Source organism: Podarcis filfolensis (assembly GCF_964270895.1).
Source record: "Podarcis filfolensis genome assembly, chromosome: 14".
In the NCBI taxonomy this organism is placed as follows: Eukaryota; Metazoa; Chordata; class Lepidosauria; order Squamata; family Lacertidae; genus Podarcis; species Podarcis filfolensis.
This window is the reverse complement of record NC_139616.1, coordinates 3,084,875-3,104,724: the sequence shown is the minus strand read 5'-3', so window position 1 is coordinate 3,104,724 and position 19,850 is coordinate 3,084,875. Positions and strand designations below refer to the sequence as shown.

The following is a 19,850-nucleotide window of genomic DNA, read 5'->3' as shown; positions in this document are numbered from 1 at the left end:
ATTTCTCCAACTTCTTGGACTCACCAGCCATCCTAACACTGGGATGTTACTGCCAAACACAGCCCACGCCGCCTCCTCCCTCCAGAGACACACAGCTTTCACATGCCACATCATCCCCAAGTCCACTCCTAACTTTTGCTTCTTCCAGAAGACATTTAGATGAACTCTTACTGGCTTCCCACCTCAATATGACTCCCAACATCCATCATGCCTGTCCATTTACACGTTTCCTTTCTCCTCCCCAAGCCAACTCCTGGAACCAGAGGTGCTAAGTTCTGCCCACCATTGAGGGAGCTCACTGCATGCGTGTGATGTCACATCTGCAATGTCATGCATGTTGGGAGGAGGTGCCCAGATCTGTTGCCACTGCAGAGAGGCCTAGCGAGGCCCCTCAACATTGGGGTGGCGGGGGGGGTGTGGTCTTGGTTAAAGATTGGAAACCTCTCGTAGACTTTTTGTGTGAAAAAGAAATAATGACATCAGATTTTAGGATTGAAGATAATGTTTGTTTATAGAAAGTGGCTTTGTGGGGTGTTATATTGGATTGGACAAAGTGAATATTGTTATATAGCGGACAGATAAAGAATCAGAAGTTCTTAACTTTCTGAATCTTATTTTTCTATCTTTCTCTTTTAACCTCTTCTCTATTCTTTTTATTTATTTATTTATCTCTATTTCTCTCCCCTTTCCTGCTGCCTTTTTTTGGTGTTTTTATGGTGTCTATATAAAGGTCTTCATTTGGTTAAAAAAGGGAAACTATATTAAATTTTGTATATTTCTCTATAAACCTTAATAAAATTAATTTTTAAAAAGATGGGGGGGCTTGGCCCTGTCCCCACATACTTTGTCCCCACATCTGAGGTGTCCTCAGCCCCATAGAGTACGTGCCTGTGTCTAGAATGCCACCATCTCCCTTCCAGGGAGTTATTCCACGTGTATCTCAACACACACACACCACTCTTGCGCACGCACACGCCAAGGCAAGGCTTGACACGATTCTTTCACGTGTCTCCAAACCCCACCATCCCCACATGCTGATCCACTTCCTCACCCTTCCTCTCCTTCTGTGTCTCCTTGGCAAAGAATAGTTGCCAGATTTAAGAGCCCCCTCCCAGCCCCAAGTGCGCTTGCACACGCCTTCCCACTCAGCGGCAGCCATTTTACTTGTGAATCAGGCAAGGCGGCACTTTGAATCTCGTGCCTCCTGCAGCGCCATCTTGACTTGCACAGTGGCGGCACAGGGACAGTTTCACTCAGCTGCCGGTGCTAAAAGTGAAAAATTAAGGAAACCCCCCTGTGGACACTCCCCCAAGCCTTTCTGCCCTCACTGATCTTTTTCCTGAGAGGGATGCAGGAGCAATTTTAGGAAAGTGGCTCTGGAGGGGTTGAGGGGAGGAAAGGAGGGAAATCCACAAACAAAAAATCTACAGTCCCACCCCCTTGCCCACTCACAATTGGCCAAGCAGGCAGATCAATTTTTCAGGGCAGGGTGCTCTCCTGTTGGCTTTCCCGTTGGATGGGGTGGGGTGGGGCACTGGCCTGCAATGGCAGCCACCTGAAAGGTGCCGGAGCTGCCGTCCAGTGAGCTCCAGCTGAAAAAAAGCCCTGCACACAAGCAGTGTTCTTGTTCTTTAGTATATTCATACCCCACTTGTCAGCCAAGATTTGTTATTCATTACTGAGATTTTTGTAAGGTATTTGTAAACTGCTTTATGAAATAATCTTGTCTGAGAAGTGGGGTCAGTCTGCTGGCAGTTAATGATGCCGTCCAGGTTATCTCCAGCAGTGAGCAGCCAAATCTCTCTTTAAAATGCAGTTGGAGCTTCAACTCTTTCCCAGTACCTGCTTTGGGGTAGGGATTCCATTCTTTGTTTGTTGATGCCTTCCTTAACTGATGAACTATGTGAATTTTGTACTCTGTTATATATACCTCAAGTTCAAAATTTAGCTATCCTGAGTGTCTTCTGGAAACTATGTAAGCATTTATTTTTATTTACATTAGCTGTTAGGAATAAAAATGGCTTCTGTGTTTTTCATTATATTTGAGATGAGTTGGAAATGCATATAAGAAGCTTTGCATGAGAACAAGTAACTGTAAGGAAAGGGGTGAAAACTTCTTTAGTTCTGAATTGTGTGCCATTGCACTTGGTTTTCTAGAGTTGACAACTCTGAAGATCCTGTGTATGAGAGCCTAGAGGAGTTCCATGTTTTTGTCCTGGCACATATATTAAGGCGACCGATTGTTGTTGTTGCAGACACAATGTTACGAGACTCGGGAGGAGAAGGTGAGTCATTTTGCTGGCAATTATTTATTTAAAATGTTTTTATACCACCTTTAATAAAATCTTAGGTTGGTATATAGAGTTAATATTAAAAATACAACAATAAACATACACAATTCAAAGTGTTGGTGCTGACCTTTAAAGCCCTAAACGGCCTCGGTCCAGTATACCTGAAGGGGCGTCTCCACCCCCATCATTCTGCCCGGACACTGCGGTCCAGCACCGAGGGCCTTCTGGTGGTTCCCTCACTGCGAGAAGCTAAGTTACAGGGAACCAGGCAGAGGGCCTTCTCGGTAGTGGCGCCCGCCCTGTGGAACGCCCTTCCAGCAGATGTCAAAGCGATAAACAACTACCTGACATTCAGAAGACATCTTAAGGCAGCCCTGTTCAGGGAAGTTTTTAACGTGTGATATTTTACTGTATTTTTGGTTTCTATGGAAGCCGCCCAGAGTGGCTGGGGAATAAATAATAAATTATTATTATTATTATTATTATTATTATTATTATTATTAGAAACAGTAAAATATCCAACCTGGGGTTAATTGAAACCATTTGGCGCTTGAAGCCAGAGAAGTCCTGGAGAAAAGACAAGCATCTAAATGGCGGGTGCCTGACTCAGTTCATATTACACACACAGAGAGAGAGAGAGAGAGAGAGAGAGAGAGAGAGAGAGAGAGCGCCATGTCATAATGGGCCACAACCAAGATAGCCTCCTTAGCTGACCTCAGTGACCAGGCCAGTTGGTAAGGGAGAGGAGTGCCTTCAAGTATCCTGGTCCTTTTATATATCTACCACAGCCTTAAATCAGGCTCAGTAGCATAATAGCAGCTACTGGATATTAAGGGATATTAAGTAAACAAACTCATTTCAGTGGAAACTGTGTTAAACTATGGAACCTGGTAGGTGTGATATCTACTCTTTTAGAAATGAAATATTTGTCTAGAATGGCAAAAAGCACAATTTAAAGGCTTCATGTAAGTGAACAGGAATTTTAGTAATGGTGGTAGAATTCCACTGCTGGTGTTTTTCCTGTCCCGAGTGTGTCTGACAATCCAGTTTTCCCCCTATTGGTTATTACTTTTATCTCCTAATGAAAAGAACCATTTCAGCGCCTGTAATGGCTGCCAGTCCTCAAAGGAGCTATAGGCAGCCGTGCCTCAGGATTCCACTTTCAGCCCTCTCCTTGGTCAACAGTTAGGGAAATGGGAGGGGGAGGGAGAGGTGGCAACTGTAGTACTTCATTCTACTTTTTGTCTCATTAAGAAATTTTGTCTCATTGAGATTATGACTGGTTAGCAGTCATAAGCAGGAAAGGTGCAAGCTGCTTATGTCATTTGCTTTGCAAAAGCCTGAACAATGAATTTCTCCTGCTCTTCTGGATATTAGAAAATTCTTATCTAAGAATCAGTCATTTATGACATGTAGAAATTTACACATTTCACCACAAAGTGTATTTGTGTCTTGGGCTGAATGAGAGATGCTAAATAAGTTCTAAGTGCACCCTCTTTGGAGTAATCATGGAAACTCTGTGTGATAAACTGAATAAGCCAAAAGAATGTAAGATTCAGCAGTGGACATTTGTAGCCAATGATAATTTTTAATATTGCTGAAAATATTTTGATATCAGACATTGTTCACTATACTTTGTGTGTCTTATGAATACAGTAAAGAGAGCAACTATATACAGATCATCCCTGGTTTAGGGAAGGCCTGCACAAGTTGCAACCCTCCAAGATGAGCATAGTCCAGCAGCAATTCATTTTGGCCTGTCAGCTGCTAAGCGAGCTCTCTTGCGGTTATAATCAAACAGCAGCATGCCCAGTAGGCCACTTTGCATGATTGTGATGTGATATGAATGAAGTAGTAAGGTAAAGGTAAAGGGACCCCTGACCATTAGGTCCAGTCGTGGCCGACTCTGGGGTTGAGGCACTCATCTCGCTTTATTGGCCGAGGGAGCCGGCATACAGCTCCGCATCATGTGGCCAGCATGACTAAGCCGCTTCTGGCGAACCAGAGCAGCGCATGGAAACACCGTTTACCTTCCCGCCTGAGCGGTACCTATTTATCTACTGGCACTTTGATGTGCTTTCGAACTGCTAGGTTGGCAGGAGCTGGGACCGAGCAACGGGAGCTCACCCCATTGTGGGGGTTCAAACAGCCAACCTTCTGATCGGCAAGTCCTAGGCTCTGTGGTTTAACCCACAGCGCCACCCGCGTCCCGAATGAAGTAGTACATCAATATTAAAATACATTGAGGCTGCCGAGGCTGCCTATTCCTAGTTTCACAACATGTTTGTAAAATCTTGGTTTCTCTTCACAGCATTTGCACCAATTCCATTTGGTGGAATTTACTTGCCTTTGGAAGTCATGCCTAACCGATGTCATTGCTCACCTCTGGTCCTTGCCTATGATCAAGCGCATTTCTCCGCTCTTGTGTCTATGGAGCAAAAAGATCAACAAAGGGAACAAGGTATGTCAAGTAGGAAAGAAAATGGTTTTCTTTTAGTGGAAAGGAATGCAGAGCTACTGTCTATGGGCCTGCCATCTGTATGTGCCTATCATAAACGCTGTGCTGAGTTAGAAATGATAGCAGCCAGCGGCCCGTTTTTTTTAACCCAAAAATGGGAAGCAAGCAAGGTCCCAACCAAAGAAGAATGGCTACTTAAACTGATGGAATACGCGCAACTTGCAGATTTAACATATAGAATAAGAGAACAAAAAGAATACTATATATGTTTAAAGAAGACTGGAAACTGTTTACTGAATATATGTATGAAAATTGTGTTCATTTACAAATGCTGGTAGCATTAAGATAAATTTAACAGTGTAAATAAGTTTCGATGGACGCAACAATGGTTTACTGAATGGTTTAGTTCATGTAAAATATGCACGGATGTTTGGTGTGCAAAATGAACCACGGAAAGAGAAGAAGGGAAGTCATTGATTTAAGGTTGTTTAAATGAATATTTTGAAATGTAAATCCGTTCATATGAATTTCTAGAAGGTGTATTTTATGGGTCACACTGTAGTATTTTGAATCATTGCCAACATAGCTTGTAGAAGCGGCAATTCCAAGTTAACATTGTACTAATCCATTGTTGGTGGTGTGATTGGGCAGCGTTTGGTTCTTCCATCTCCCTTGCTTTTTTCTCTGATCTGTTTTCTGCGTTCTGCCTTTCTAAAAGTGAAAGGTATACCAGGTAAGTCATTGGTGTTCCAAGGCACAGCACCCAGACTCCAATTCCAAACCATGGTTTAAGACCCTGACTTGTTCTAGAGCTGGCACACATGGTTTCCTGGTTCAGATGAAATATTGAGCCAATATATGATTGTCTAAATGTGGCTACTACCTACCTTTCCCTCAATTTCTACATTTCTTTATTTAATGGAACCAGAAATCCTCGTTAATCCAGCATCCATGCCAGATAATTCCAGAGAGTTATTGGATATGCCACAAGTTCTCCTCCGTTATGGTTAGGGAAGACTGGTTTAGTCTCAGGACCATATTATGCAAAGCACTGTGTTAAAATACTAGCACCTTTGGTAAAGGCAACTAGGTTATTTTGCACATGCCTTGTCAGCAGACTGGGCTTAGGCTTGCTGTTAATGTAGAGCTGAAGCTTCTGTGTAATCTATGGCACATCATCTGTATTCATCATGTGGCACTGGAAAATGTATCACTGAGATGATGGAAATGTGGGAAATTCCATTTGTCTTGAGCACATTGTTTTTTCCTTAGTGTTTTGATGTTCAGTGGAACAGCTCTCACAACTGTATGGCAAGGCAGTTTGCCATTCCAATAACTGCAACTCACTGTGCAAATGAAGGAATTTAAAGTAGTTAAGATGACATTTTTAATTGGACCAGCTTCAGTTGGTGCAAGAAGAGAAGTAGCTTCTTCCGAACATTCATTTCTATATAAAAATGTCTATATCTCTTTGCTATTAAAAATATTAAAAACAGTGTACTAACTCTATAAAAACAAATTTAAAACACACTAGTAAAAGATTCAAACTATGGAAGATCCTCAAAGAATTGCAGCGTCTTAGGATGTGTAAAATAAACAAAAAACCTTGGCAAAAGTATTTTCCAGAGATTAGTCAATACAGTGGTACCTCGGGTTAAGAACTTAATTCATTCCGGAGGTCCGTTCTTAACTTGAAACTGTTCTTAACCTGAGGTACCATTTTAGCTAATGGGGCCTCCCACTGCTGCAGCACTGCCGTTGCGTGATTTCTGTTCTCATCCTGAAGCAAAGTTCTTAACCCGAGGTACTATTTCTGGGTTAGCAGAGTCTGTAACCTGAAGCATCTGTAACCAGAGGTACCACTGTATAGGCTAAGAGACATGCCTCATAACCCCACCAGTAAAGCCTCGTGGGGGAGCAGCACCTGTAGCAGGGACTCCTTCCCATAACTTAACAATTCAAGTTCATACGGGGACTGTCATTTCACCCTCCGTGCAATGCACACACACTCTGTGCAATGCACACACACTCTGTGCAATGCAACTATACACTCCTTGCAATGCGCCCACACCCACACTCCGTGCAATGCAACAACACACTGCGTGCAATGCAACTACACTCTGTGCAATGCACACACACCCTCCATACAATGCACACAACCTCCGTGCAATGCAAATGCAAATCTCTCATGCAATGCAATGCAAATGCAGCCCGTGCAGCGCTGTGCCCTGCAACGCACAGAGCAAACTGCAATGTGGGCACGCAAAGGTGCTTTCTCCCGCTTGCATATTGCAAACGTGGCGCCTGTTACATCCCTCGCAGTGAGGGAACCACCAAAAGACCCTCGACACTGGACCTAAGTGTCCAGGTAGAGCAATGGGGGAGCATGCAGCTGTCCCATATAGGGACCAATCCTGCAACCTAGGCATTACCGGCACTATGCGCTGACCAGCTGAGTTATCCAGGATGATCCCTAAAGATCCAGGACAGCCTCACCCTGACCCCTGTAGAGGTCCAAGGTGATGTCTGAATCATCATCCCTGCTTCTCTTTGCCCTCCTCCTGGATTGCAGCCTTCAAAAATGCTTCCTTCTGGAAGAAGGCACCTGGGGCGTCCACAAGTCATCCCCTGCAGGAGAGGCAAGCTCTTGAGGCATCTGCAAAAGCCCTGTCATAGTCCGCAAAAACTAAACAATGTAAGGAACCGGTGAAACCAATGCTTCATGGACCACATGGGGACACTATTCAGGCCGGAAACGCTTCCAGGCCATCGAATTCTAGGGCAAAGCCCTAGGATCACATGCTAGGCCAGGCATAAATGTTTCCAGTGAAATAGCAGAGTTGAGGTAGCCCACAGCTTGTCCAGGTACCCCTGCTTGCCCTTTTAGAGGGAAGCACCCCTTCAAGAAACCCAAAGTTCTTTTATCACAAATGGGCCGAACTACCCAGCAAGAGAATAGCCCAAAAGGAGCAATTTGTTTTGTTTTGTTATAACAATGGCTAAGAGGGGGATATGAACCCTGTCTCCAGGTCCTAGTCCTACTCTTTAGCCACTAACCCACAATGGCTCGTCTCTAAAATGGCAGTCGCCACTATCAGGGCAAAACAAACTTAGTGAAAATAAACTTGTTCAGAAACAGCATAGTTCAAGAGCATATACAGAGTGCTCATAGACATTGGAGGCACAGAGAGCCTCTGCCGCCCTGTCTGCCTCAGATATACATTAGCAGCAACTGAGCCTGCAAGCAGGTACATTCTTATAGAGAGGTCAGAGACTTAAAAATTAACTGCTACCTGTAGCAGACTTAGGCTTGGAAGTTATGTGCAGGCCAAATAGGCCTCCCTGCCTCTGCTCTTGAGAGTCTTAGTCTCATAGCAATATTAAAGGAACTCAAAATAGTGCTCCCGCCCAAGGCTAGATTAAAATTTGGCCAACAGCGCTGCACACACTCAAATAAAGCCAACCTTCGGGGGTGCTATAAACGAAAGTGATTCCAGCTAAGCTAGGAACAGCCCTGACTAGCCCCACAATTTACAACAGGAGAAATGGGGGAAACCTTTTTTGCGAAAGAAAGCCCCTAACGGGGGCTCTCTCCCTATTGGGAAAGGCAAGCCACAGATACAGGGAGAATCTTCCCACAGGGCAGGGTAAGGGATGGGGTGGGAAATCGAATAGGAAAAAGGGGAATTAAATTATTTAAGGGACTAAAGAGGATTAAAAGAAGGGGGAAATAAAGAAATGTAACCAGACAATGAGAAGATTGCATCACTGTCCTCCAGACAGCCCAAGTGCTCCATGTGATCCGGTTCCCACATTGAAAGAGAAAGCAGCTTGCTGTGAACCTTGTTTAAATAACCTGTTCCCACCCCCAAATTGGCAACATCAATTTTATCCCAGCAACTCAAACAGCCAATCCTTGCCAGGCCCCTCTATCTTATACTGCCTGGCAACTATGGGGTGTCTTGCTAGGCCCCATCCGCAACACGTGCTCTCCTTTAGTGAGAACACGCTTTCTCAATTTATTCTGGGCCTTCCACTTTAAATGAATCCAGAAGCATGACAAAAAACTATGAGCAAAGTTGGTTAAACATTAAAATTATTTCCCCCAAACACTAATGTGATAGAAATGTAGTGGGCAAAGATATGAGACAAACAATATCTTCCAGGGTTTTAAGAATTATGAATAACAGGAGCACAATACTTTTAGCCAGCACATGAATAAATGGTTCCCTCTAGTGTTGTTTTCTGCCCTGAATCCCCGTCATCACCACCATGGCTGCTATTTCACTTTTTAAAAATGCATGCAGTCAAGATACCCTGCAGCAGATCTAGTTTGACCTTTGTTCTTTTAGCCACAGACGTACTGGAGATCATGGAAAAAGCCTAGCCCAGACTTTGGATAAGTGCCTCCCAATAGTGTCAGGCAAAATTGTTAAGCAAGCAAAGAGAAGAAAGTGGGAGGAGTTTGACACTGCTAACTAAGAGAGGATATCCTCCCTAGGGCTTCATGCATATGATGGAACACAGGGATATTGCAAAGTAATGTCCAGAATGCAACAATTTGTTTGTTTTGTATACTCCAGGCTTCTGCTTTTATATATCTGAAGATGCTGAATTCCCACATGAAGACATTTCATACCTTCTAACAGATCTTTTTTATTTCAAGATCCTTTTTCTGTGCAGAGCAGAACAGCTAGAAGCAGGCCTCTTGATTTCTAGATCTTGCCATATAAAGTAAGCAGCTGTTGTGCTGATATTTTTTAAATCATGAGTTTTTAGCTGCCTTTATTCATGAATTTGCCGGTTCAAAGGCACAAGTAACTCTTTCTGTCAAAGGACTGGTTTCCCATAAATGGATAAGTGTGATGGCTTTATTCCAGTGTTGCTCAAAGCATGCTTTGATTTCAACAGTACAAGGAGACACTATGAATGAAAGAAATGCTGTGATTGTGGGTTCCTACTCAGTAGACATTTCCAAATACATTTTAAAAGATTAGATGATATTCCCTGGCAGGTTGTGGGAAATTGCAGCAAAAGAACAAAGACAGAAGAAAAATTCATTCTATATTTTTATTTGATCTGGGACCATTTGCAACCCCCTTTCCATATAGGAATGTGGGCCAAGTTCGCTAGTGATTGCAAAGGTGCATCTCTTATTATTAAAAGGATGCCAGTCCTTTCTATGTTTGAATACAGCTTTCAAGTAAAAATTTCAAGCTATAATCTTCCTTCAAGTGCTGTAGATTAAGCTGACAAAATTTTTGCTGCTGCTTTTTTGCTAGAAGATGTGTAGCCCTTCCAAAATTTATCTCCTACCTAATATCGTTTAGTTCTGCAGCATTGCTCTCTATAGCTTTGAAGCTGTTCTGACTTTTGGCTAATTCTCAGAGATGAAAAACCCTCTAGCCAGCTGCATCTTACTGATTAGTGTAATTACCTCTGTGACGGCTCTACTGAATATGTATAAGATACAAGGGTTGTTGCCATTGAATTTCCACTGCTTCTCAACGGTTCTTACCAATTTTCAATCAGACTCACAGATGTGAAGTTGCCACTTCTTTTACTGGCTGTTCTCATGCACATTTTAGCAGCTGCCTCATGCACAGAAATTTACTGGTGAAGCTTTTTTTCTTTTTCTTTTTTTCTTTTTTTTTTTTACCACTTCATGTCACAGCACACTGAATATACAGTGTGGTTCATTGAGAACAACTCAATAAGAGGTCAGATTTTCATTCCTGCCCTTTCATTCTCTCTGGTTTTTAATCTCCCAACAGAAACTCAGTATTCTTTTCTCATTGCACATGCTTGGTCCTCATTACACTGCTTTTTTGGGTGGGGGTTATCACTTTAGGGGTTCCCCTCTAGTTCTGCATATCTTGTGATTTCTTCAAGTATTCTGATACTTCCCTTTTGTTCCTCAGCAGCTCCACCTTAGCTACATTGACACTGCCTTCATAACTAGGTAAACTGAGTTAACTACTGAAGAGTCTTCAGAACAGCAATAAAACTAGATACACAGGGGAAAGGAAAAGCACAAAGAGACAAGTAAGAACAATAGAGGATGAAGGAAAAAAGCAAATTAAAACATCTCAATTAATTAGGGAAGGAGTAGAAAATTATATATTTCATGAAGTGCTTCTGAAAGAGTGGGAGGGATCAAAGAGAGGGAGGGACCACAAACTTGACATGAGCCAACAGTGTGACGCGGCAGCTAAAAAAGCCAATGCAATTCTGGGCTGCATCAATAGGAGTATAGCATCTAGATCAAGGGAAGTAATGGTGCCACTGTATTCTGCTCTGGTCAGACCTCACCTGGAGTACTGTGTCCAGTTCTGGGCACCACAGTTCAAGAAGGACACTGACAAACTGGAACGTGTCCAGAGGAGGGCAACCAAAATGGTCAAAGGCCTGGAAACGATGCCTTATGAGGAACGGCTAAGGGAGCTGGGCATGTTTAGCCTGGAGAAGAGGAGGTTAAGGGGTGATATGATAGCCATGTTCAAATATATAAAAGGATGTCACATAGAGGAGGGAGAAAGGTTGTTTTCTGCTGCTCCAGAGAAGCGGACACGGAGTAATGGATCCAAACTACAAGAAAGAAGATTCCACCTAAACATTAGGAAGAACTTCCTGACAGTAAGAGCTGTTCGACAGTGGAATTTGCTGCCAAGGAGTGTGGTGGAGTCTCCTTCTTTGGAGGTCTTTAAGCAGAGGCTTGACAACCATATGTCAGGAGTGCTCTGATGGTGTTTCCTGCTTGGCAGGGGGTTGGACTCGATGGCCCTTGTGGTCTCTTCCAACTCTATGATTCTATGATTCTATGATTCTAAATCCTATGAATATCTACAGGCAATGAGCTTCAAACTCTGCACTAAAGACTGTTTTTTAAAATTCATATTTTGCCACTAAATCTTGTTACAGAGCAGATTGAACTAAATGAATCTTAATGCCTTTCCCATTTCAGAACTGCCTCATGGGATGCCATTTACTTGCTGGTGTCAAGAGCAAGTAAGGCAATGTGATTTTGGAGGCTTTTTAAGGTAACAGAGATGGAGACAGGCATAAATTTTACAATTATGCCATGCCAAGCACTTTCCCATGGTTTCATTCCATGCTGCTAGTGTTGTCCTTTAACGGTCTGCAAACACCCATGTGACCTGGCCTTTTAAATGTTATGAATGTGAAGATCACCTCCCACAGTGTTCCAGTAATGTCTGGGGTACGGTTATGATTGGGGTATGGGGAGAAACAGAAGGCTTTCACCTAGCAACTGGGGCTGGGGTCGGGCACCCCTCAATGGAAAAGTGTGGCAGAGCCTGCAACCCGCCAGCTGAGCAGCCTCAATCCGGCTCCTGCTTGCAGGGTATTTGGAGCTCACTCTGCTGGGGGGGGGGTAGGAGCATTCCTGACCTCCAGCTGAGCATCACAAGGGAGCCCGATCTCCCCACTGCTCGCCAGGACATCGGGGCTTCCACAGTGCCCTTTCTCAGCATTGTATAAGACTCCTAAAACACTCCTAGGTTTAAAAAAACCAACAACTTGCAGGCTGGGGTGGGGTTAATAGACAGCTGCTGTTTGCGAAAGCCAGCATAAAAACCACACATTATATCTGGCAACCCACTTATGAATTGTTAACTGCAGGCTGTTGGAGCAATGTCTGCCATATTACATTTTAGATATTTAGGATTTTATTTTTAGGCATCTTTCCAGTGGAGTAATTAAAAAATAAATGTGAAGACACACAGCCCACATGTTTATTTTCAAGTGCTTGTAAATTAATATGAAACAAACGTTCTGTTTAAAATAAGCCATTGAAAAATGCTAGCTCTCTGCAGTAGTGGCTGGTAATATTTTCATAACTCTTCTCATATTAGGATGAAGCAAACAGTGATGCGAATATCTTGAGAAAAAGTTACACAGCAAACCTTTAATGAGAGGAGAGGCTGAATACATTTCTGTGTTTTATTCCTGAACAGCTTGAAAGCAGCTGTCCCCTTGCATGTTCTCATAGGCACAGCCCAGCTTGTACTTCTTTTAGCATGAGAAACCTGAGAGGTTTGTAGAATAATCCGTACATCACCCCTTCAAGAGCTGCTTTTGAATTTCAATTGAATTTCAGTAGGGACAAATGTAAAGTTCTGCACTTGGGGAGGAAGAACCAGATGCATAAATATAAGATGGGGGACACCTGGTTTACTAGCAGAACATGTGAAAAGGATCTAGGGGTCTTGGTGGACCACAAGCTTAACATGAGTCAACAGTGTGATGCAGCAGCAAAAAAAGCTAATGCTATTCTAGGCAATATACTTCAACAGAAGTATATTGTCCGGATCAAGGGAAGTAATAGTATCACTCTGTTCTGCCTTGGTTGGACCACACCTGGAATACTGTGTCCACTTCTGGGCACCACAATTTAAGAAAGATGTTGGCAAGCTGGAATGTGTGCAGAAGAAGGCAACCAAGATGATCAAGGATCTGGAAACCAAGCCTTATGAGGAGTACTTGAAGGAGCTGGGTATGTTTAGCCTGGGAAAGAGGAGACTGAGAGGGGATATGATAGCCATATCCAAATATCTTAAGGGCTGTCACCTTGTTTTCTCCTGCTCTGAAGGATAGGACTTGAACCAATGGCTTCAAGTTGCAAGAAAGATTCTGACTAAACCTCAGGAAAAGCTTTCTGACAGCAAGAGCTCTTTGACAGTGGAACAGACTCCCTGGGAAAGTGGTGGACTCTTCTTCCTTGGAGGTTTTTAAAGAAGAAGAAGAGTTTGGATTTGATATCCCGCCTTTCACTCCCTATAAGGAGTCTCAAAGCGGCTAACATTCTCCTTTCCCTTCCTCCCCCACAACTAACACTCTGTGAGGTGGGTGAGGCTGAGAGACTTCAGAGAAGTGTGATGAGCCCAAGGTCACCCAGCAGCTGCATGCGGAGGAGCGGAGACGCGAACCCGGTTCCCCAGATTACGAGACTACCGCTCTTCACCACTACACCACACTGGCTGGAGGTTGGACGGCAATCTGTCATGGCTGCTTTAGCTGAGATTCCTGCATGTCAGGGGGTTGGACTAGACAACCCTTGGGGTCCCTTCCAACTCCTAAGATTCTATGTCAACATTGCTTTTGTGCATGTGAACTGGTTCTGAACGCAGATGGCAACTACGGCTGTTCAAGGATTTGTCCTACATGCTCTCTGAATCAGAGTGGGTTGCTGTGATCTGGTGCCACCTGGTGAAACTTTACTAATGTTACAATCTGCTACATTTTTACCTGTGACTGCTATCTTCACCAATCCTGGAAAAATACTTTCTCTTGCAAGATGCCTTTCGGTAAACTCTTATAGTTTTCTGTTTCTTAAGATTCTTGTAACCAATTTCTATATAAATGTAGCCCTGACATTCAAATATGTACATCCAAACAATGTGTAACCTTTTGAAATAGTTTCTTTTGCATAGTGACTGACAGACTGAGCTGCAAATCAGGAAGTTCCTAGGTCAAATCTCAACTCTCCTGTGAACTTCTTGAGGGGCCATAGGCAAGCCACTGTTTCTCAGCCTGTTTCCCCATCTGTAATATGAGAGATAATACTACATACTTCCCTTGTAAGAATTGCAGCCAGAAAATGAATGTGACATGCTTTGAACATTTGAAAGCAGTATGCGCGTGTTAAACATTATTATTTTCCCTGACATTTAGTGTGTTCTCTCATTGTAGCTGTCTTACAGTAAGCAGGATACCTAATTTACAGCTATTCAGATACTTTAGTCTTTGCCTCCAAGTTTGTCACCAAAACTGTTCGTTGGGGGTGGGATCCCCCCCCCCCCAGATAGCCTTGATAAATTACTTTGACCTGCATTGCCTGTGATTTTGCAAATACAAAGATTCTGGAAATATGCATGGCCAAGTGTGTGCACAGCAAGAGCACCTATAGTGGCTTTTAATGTAGCACAGCAGCAACAGAATACATAAGAAAGCTGAGTCTTTCATTCTTTTTTTAAAGGCAGTTGTACAAAAAAACCTCTAAAATGTATGTGGTAGTTTCTGCAAAGTGCCTCAATATTGTTGATAGCTGTCACCAGTGTTATGGAAATGTCAGTTTGCCTCCTTCCCCAAAATGCATTCTAAAAAAATGGGGAGGGGGGTACAAGTTCCCAGAAATAAATGGGAGGTAAAATGAGGATAAATAATATGAATTAAACACATTCTTTGCACATTTATATAACATTTTCATTGTGGCACAAATTGCTAGAGGGCATTATATTATTTTTCAACACTTGAGGCTTGAAGAATTGTGGTATTTCTGGTCTCAAAATGCTTGTTTTTACTGAATGTTAATTAGCACAAGGAAGAATACACTTTCAGTGTTTTTCTTCTCCACTGAACAAATTGCTATTACAGTTACATCTGCCTTTTTGCAATAATGTTTTGGCAATCATTCTGTTTTTCCAGTAAGTATGTAGTGGTGCCAGTTTATAGTTTAACATTCTCCTTCTTCAGCCCACAGTTGCAATAAACAGGGAAGTTTGTAATCAATTTCTGTGTGATCTGTCAGCCCTGCTACCAACACTCCGGGGTGAGCAAGGACCAAAGATGAGCCTAGTTCTTGCAGTCTGGCTGCATTGCCCTCTTGCTAATTAGTGGTGTTTGCATGGATGATACATAATGATGTTTTGAGAATGCTCTGCCATCCAGAATCTGGCCTAATTTCCTTTCTCTCAAGCAGGAGTTTGACCATTCTTTCAGGTGTAAGGTCGGCATTGTCTTCTCTCAGATCCAGATTTAGAAACATTTTGAGATTCTTCCTCTCAAGTCAGAGCAGTACACTGCGACATTGCTGGTGATATCATTTATTTAGGTGGAGCCATACTGTTTAAGAACTGTTCTTTGGAGCAGATCCATACTATATAAAGGAAAAACTAAAGGTTTTTTGTGCACTTTGGGCGGCTTCCAGCAGAATATTAAAATACAATTCACCAAATATTGAAAGCTTCCCTAAACAGGGCTGCCTTCAGATGTCTTCTAAAAGTCTGATAGTTGTTTATTTCTTTGACCTCTGTTGGGAAGGCGTTCCACAGGGCAGGCACCACTACTGAGAAGGCCCTCTGCCTGGTTCCCTGTAACTTCGCTTCTTGCAGTGAGGGAACCGCCAGAAGGCCCTCGGCTCTGGACCTCAGTGTCCGGGCAGAAAGATGGAGGTGGAGACGCTCCTTCAGGTATACTGAGCTGAGGCTGTTTAGGACTTTAAAGATCAGCACCAACACTTTGAGTTGTGCTTAGAAACGTACTGGGAGCCAATGTAGGTCTTTCAAGACCGGTGTTATGTGGTCTTGGCGGCCACTCCCAGTCATCAGTCTAGCTGCCACATTCTGAATTAGTTATAGATTCCGGGTCACCTTCAAAGCACATTGCAGTGGTCCAAGCAGGAGATAACCAAAGCATGCACTACTCTGGCAAGACAGTCCACAGGCAGGTAGGGTCTCAGCCTGCGTACCAGATGGAGCTGGTAGATAGCCGCCCTGGACACAGAATTGACCTGCGCCTCCATGGTTAGCTGTGAGTCCAAAATGACTCACAGGCTGTGCACCTGGTCCTTCAGGGGCACAGTTACCCCATTCAGGACCAGGGAGTCCTCCACACCTGCCCGCCCCCTGTCCCCCCAAAACAGTACTTCTGTCTTGTCAGGATTCAAGCTCAATTTGTTAGCCCACCATCCATCCTCTGATTGCCTCCAGACACGCACAAAGGACCTTCACCGCCTTCACTGGTTCCGATTTAAAAGAGAGGTAGAGCTGGTATCATCCGCATACTGATGAACACCCAGCCTAAACCTCCTGATGATCTCTCCCAGTGGCTTCAAGTAGATGTTGAAAAGCATGGGGAAAAGAGGACAGAACCCTAAGGCACCCCACAAGTGAGAGCCCAGGGATCTGAACACTCATCCCCCAACACCACTTTCGGGACATGGCCCAGGAGGAAGGAGCGGAACCACTGTATGACAGTGCCCCCAGCTCCCAGCCCCTCTAGATGGTCCAGAAGAATGTCATGGTTGATGGTATTAGAGGCCGCAGAGAGATCCAGCAGAACTAGGAAACAGCTTTCACCTTTGTTCCTAGCCCGCCGGAGATCATTGACCAGTGTGACCAAGGCAGTTTCAGTCCCATGATGAGGCCTGAATCCTGATTGGAAGGGATCCAAATGGTCCGCATCCTCCAGGCATGCCTGGAGTTGTTCAGCAACCACCCGCTCAATCACCTTGCCCAAGAATGGAAGATTTGAGACTGTGCGATAGTTGGCCATACTGGCCGGGTCTAAAGATTTTTTTTTAAGAAGCAATTTAATAACCACCTCTTTCAGTGGGTCTGGGAAGGCTCCCTCACAGAGAGAAACATTCACCACCCTGCGGAGCCCATTGCCCAGCCCTTCCCAACTCGCTTTTATTAACTAGGATGGGCAAGGATCAAGGAGTCAGGTGGGCAGTTTCACTCGTCCACATCTTCGGAGGTAACAGATTCGAATTGATCCCACGCAACTTGCCTAGATAGGACTCTGGCACTCTCCTGCCCTGGTCCTACTCCCATGGTGGTGTCTACCTCTTTCCGAATCTGAGCGACTTTATCTGCAAAAAACTTTACAAAATCATTGCAGGACATCTTAGGGTGCTTACTGAGCCCCGATGACACAAGTGGTTCTGTTAAATTGCGAACCACCTGAAAGAGTCTCCTGCTTCTGTTTTCTGCTGATGCAACAGAGGCGGTGAAGAAGGTCCTCTTTGCCGTCGCTTTCGCCACTTGGTAGGCTCGACGTTGAGCTCCAACCCTTGTCCTGTCAGATTCAGAATGAGTTTTCCACCACCAGTGCTCTAGCCGTCTCAGCGATTGTTTCATCACCCTTAGCTCTAGGGAAAACCACAGGGCTGTCCGGGCTCCATGCAATCAGAGAGGGCGCTTCGGAGCCAGACAGTCAATAGCCCTGGTTAACTCCGCATTCCAGTGGGCCACGAGGGAATCAGCTGAGAGGCCATCAACGTGGGATAATTTTGCTAGATTTGTGGTTGCAGCCTGAAAACTGAGAAGAACATTCATCAAAGAGAATGTGGTGGACTGTAAAGTCTGATCGACAATGTAATATGAGAAATTGATTTGTGGATGTCTGCACTTCAATGTATAGATGTATAACTTGCTTATCACTTTATTTTAACAGTGTACCGATGCATATTCTGCACAGGTTGCATAGAACACTTTTATTTCCTTTTTGGTTGAAATGACCAGGATGGTCACAGCAACTAAGATTTAGTGTTCAGAGACTGGTATTATGACTCAGTAAAATCTGGAGTCAATAGCCTACTAATTATTTGGGGTTATATTCCACTTTCCTTGGAGGTTGCAGGTGAATGACAGTATATTGTAAATGAAAGTGAAAGCAGAAGCGTATAATTTCAGCTTTCAAAACATTTGCTTTAACCCTGTCCACCAAACCAAAAGAAAAGAAAAGGTTTGTGTTCATTTTGTCAAATGCTTTGGCTAGAGATGTGGTCAGTATGAGATCTACGAAAGAGGCTATGGTTATCTCATATTATAATATCCTAATTGCCATCTCTGAGAGCTGATGACTATTTTTCTTCATCATGAAAAATATCACATGATATACAAAGGTGTCACTGTTTGCAAAATAAGCAATTTCTTATGAAAAATGCCAAGATGCTATATATTTAACACAGTGTCTTGAACAAATGCTTCTAAAATTCTTCCCCCCTTTTCTTCAGCCAACTGTTGTTTCTCATCCTTTTCCCACCTAATTTCTTCACTTCTGATCTTTTCCTCTTTCCTTCAGCGGTGATCCCTCTGACTGATTCTGAACACAAGTTACTACCTTTGCACTTTGCGGTTGATCCTGGGAAAGATTGGGAGTGGGGGAAGGATGACAATGATAACTCCAAGCTGGCCAAGTAAGATCTCTTTTAAATAATCAACACTTCAACACCTTGTGGACATCTGTGTGCCTAAAATGCTTGGTAACCTTTGATTAGCCTGCCCTTTTAAAATCAGTTTTTAGAACAAATAACTATATCGTTTTTGAGCCACATACATCTCTTGCATAGTTCACTAGCTGGGTGTGGAGTTTTGCCATCTACAAAATGCCAGTTGGTTGCCCCAGTCTGGCAAGAACAATGTGAGGCTGCAAATTTCCCATAGCAAGCCCAGTGTCGGACTTTTCTTTCCCCCCAGCTTATTTCCTTAAGAGAGCATGGGGATCTGTAACTGAAAGTACTCTTGTTAAACCTGATGTTTTTTCTGTTTCTGTTGATTAAGTGGGAGTATATGGCTGTAAATTTTCAGTGATTATATGGTATGTGGTCTTTCCTCTTTTTCCTTTCCTAGTTTGATTCTGTCTCTGGAGGCAAAGCTTAATCTTCTGCACAGTTACATGAATGTAACCTGGATACGCATACCATCGGAAACACGGGTAACCCTTTTATTCTCCATAAATAGCTTGAGAGAAATAGGCCCCAACTGTGTGATCTCATGAAACAGATGATCCTGGGTTAGGCTGCCATCACTAGTGCAGCAGAATCCATTGCATCCTTGCTGTGTTGGGCTAGCGGTTCAGGGAAGCTCCTTTGGGAGGCAGGGGCAGGGAAAGGCCAGGTCCAGCTCCCTGCCTCCCTAGAATTAATGCAGCACTTTCTGACACAAAAAATGGCCATGCACTACTGTAACTGTAGCAGCAATGGATTAGACCGTTGTTATGTTTTTATCACTGATGTTTTGTAATGTATTTCTAATGTTGTACACCACCCTAAGATCTTTTGATAAAGGGTGGTATATAAATTGCTGTAGTAGTAGTAGTAGTAGTAGTAGTAGTAGTAGTAGTAATAGACTGTACTGTGCATAGATTAGAAAGGAAAAAAGATGCAAGTAAAGCAGCTTGGTTGGAAATTCTGCCCTCTGTCACGGCATATGAGATGGTCAAAACCAAAGAGTAATTGACCAGCCTGTCTATCCATTGTCTGGGGAAAAGGCTGAAAAGCAGACTTTGTTCTGCTCCTTGCATTTGTGCAGTTCCACATTTGAGAGTGTGGATTCTTAGGTCCAAATATCAGAACA

The 19,850-nt window shown here is 43.5% G+C and overlaps 1 protein-coding gene across 6 annotated transcripts in view; it reads left to right on the top strand.

Annotated features, from left to right (window-relative positions):
* The window catches only part of OTUD7A (OTU deubiquitinase 7A), a 109,330-nt gene that overhangs the window by 82,797 nt on the left and 6,683 nt on the right, over window positions 1-19,850 (top strand). For all 6 annotated transcript variants that reach the window (XM_083586357.1, XM_083586354.1, XM_083586353.1 and 3 more), the window contains 4 exons: window positions 2,158-2,285; window positions 4,603-4,752; window positions 18,577-18,691; window positions 19,125-19,209. In XM_083586357.1, coding sequence (XP_083442483.1) covers window positions 2,158-2,285; window positions 4,603-4,752; window positions 18,577-18,691; window positions 19,125-19,209 — 478 coding nt within the window. The remainder of the gene's footprint in view (window positions 1-2,157; window positions 2,286-4,602; window positions 4,753-18,576; window positions 18,692-19,124; window positions 19,210-19,850) is intronic.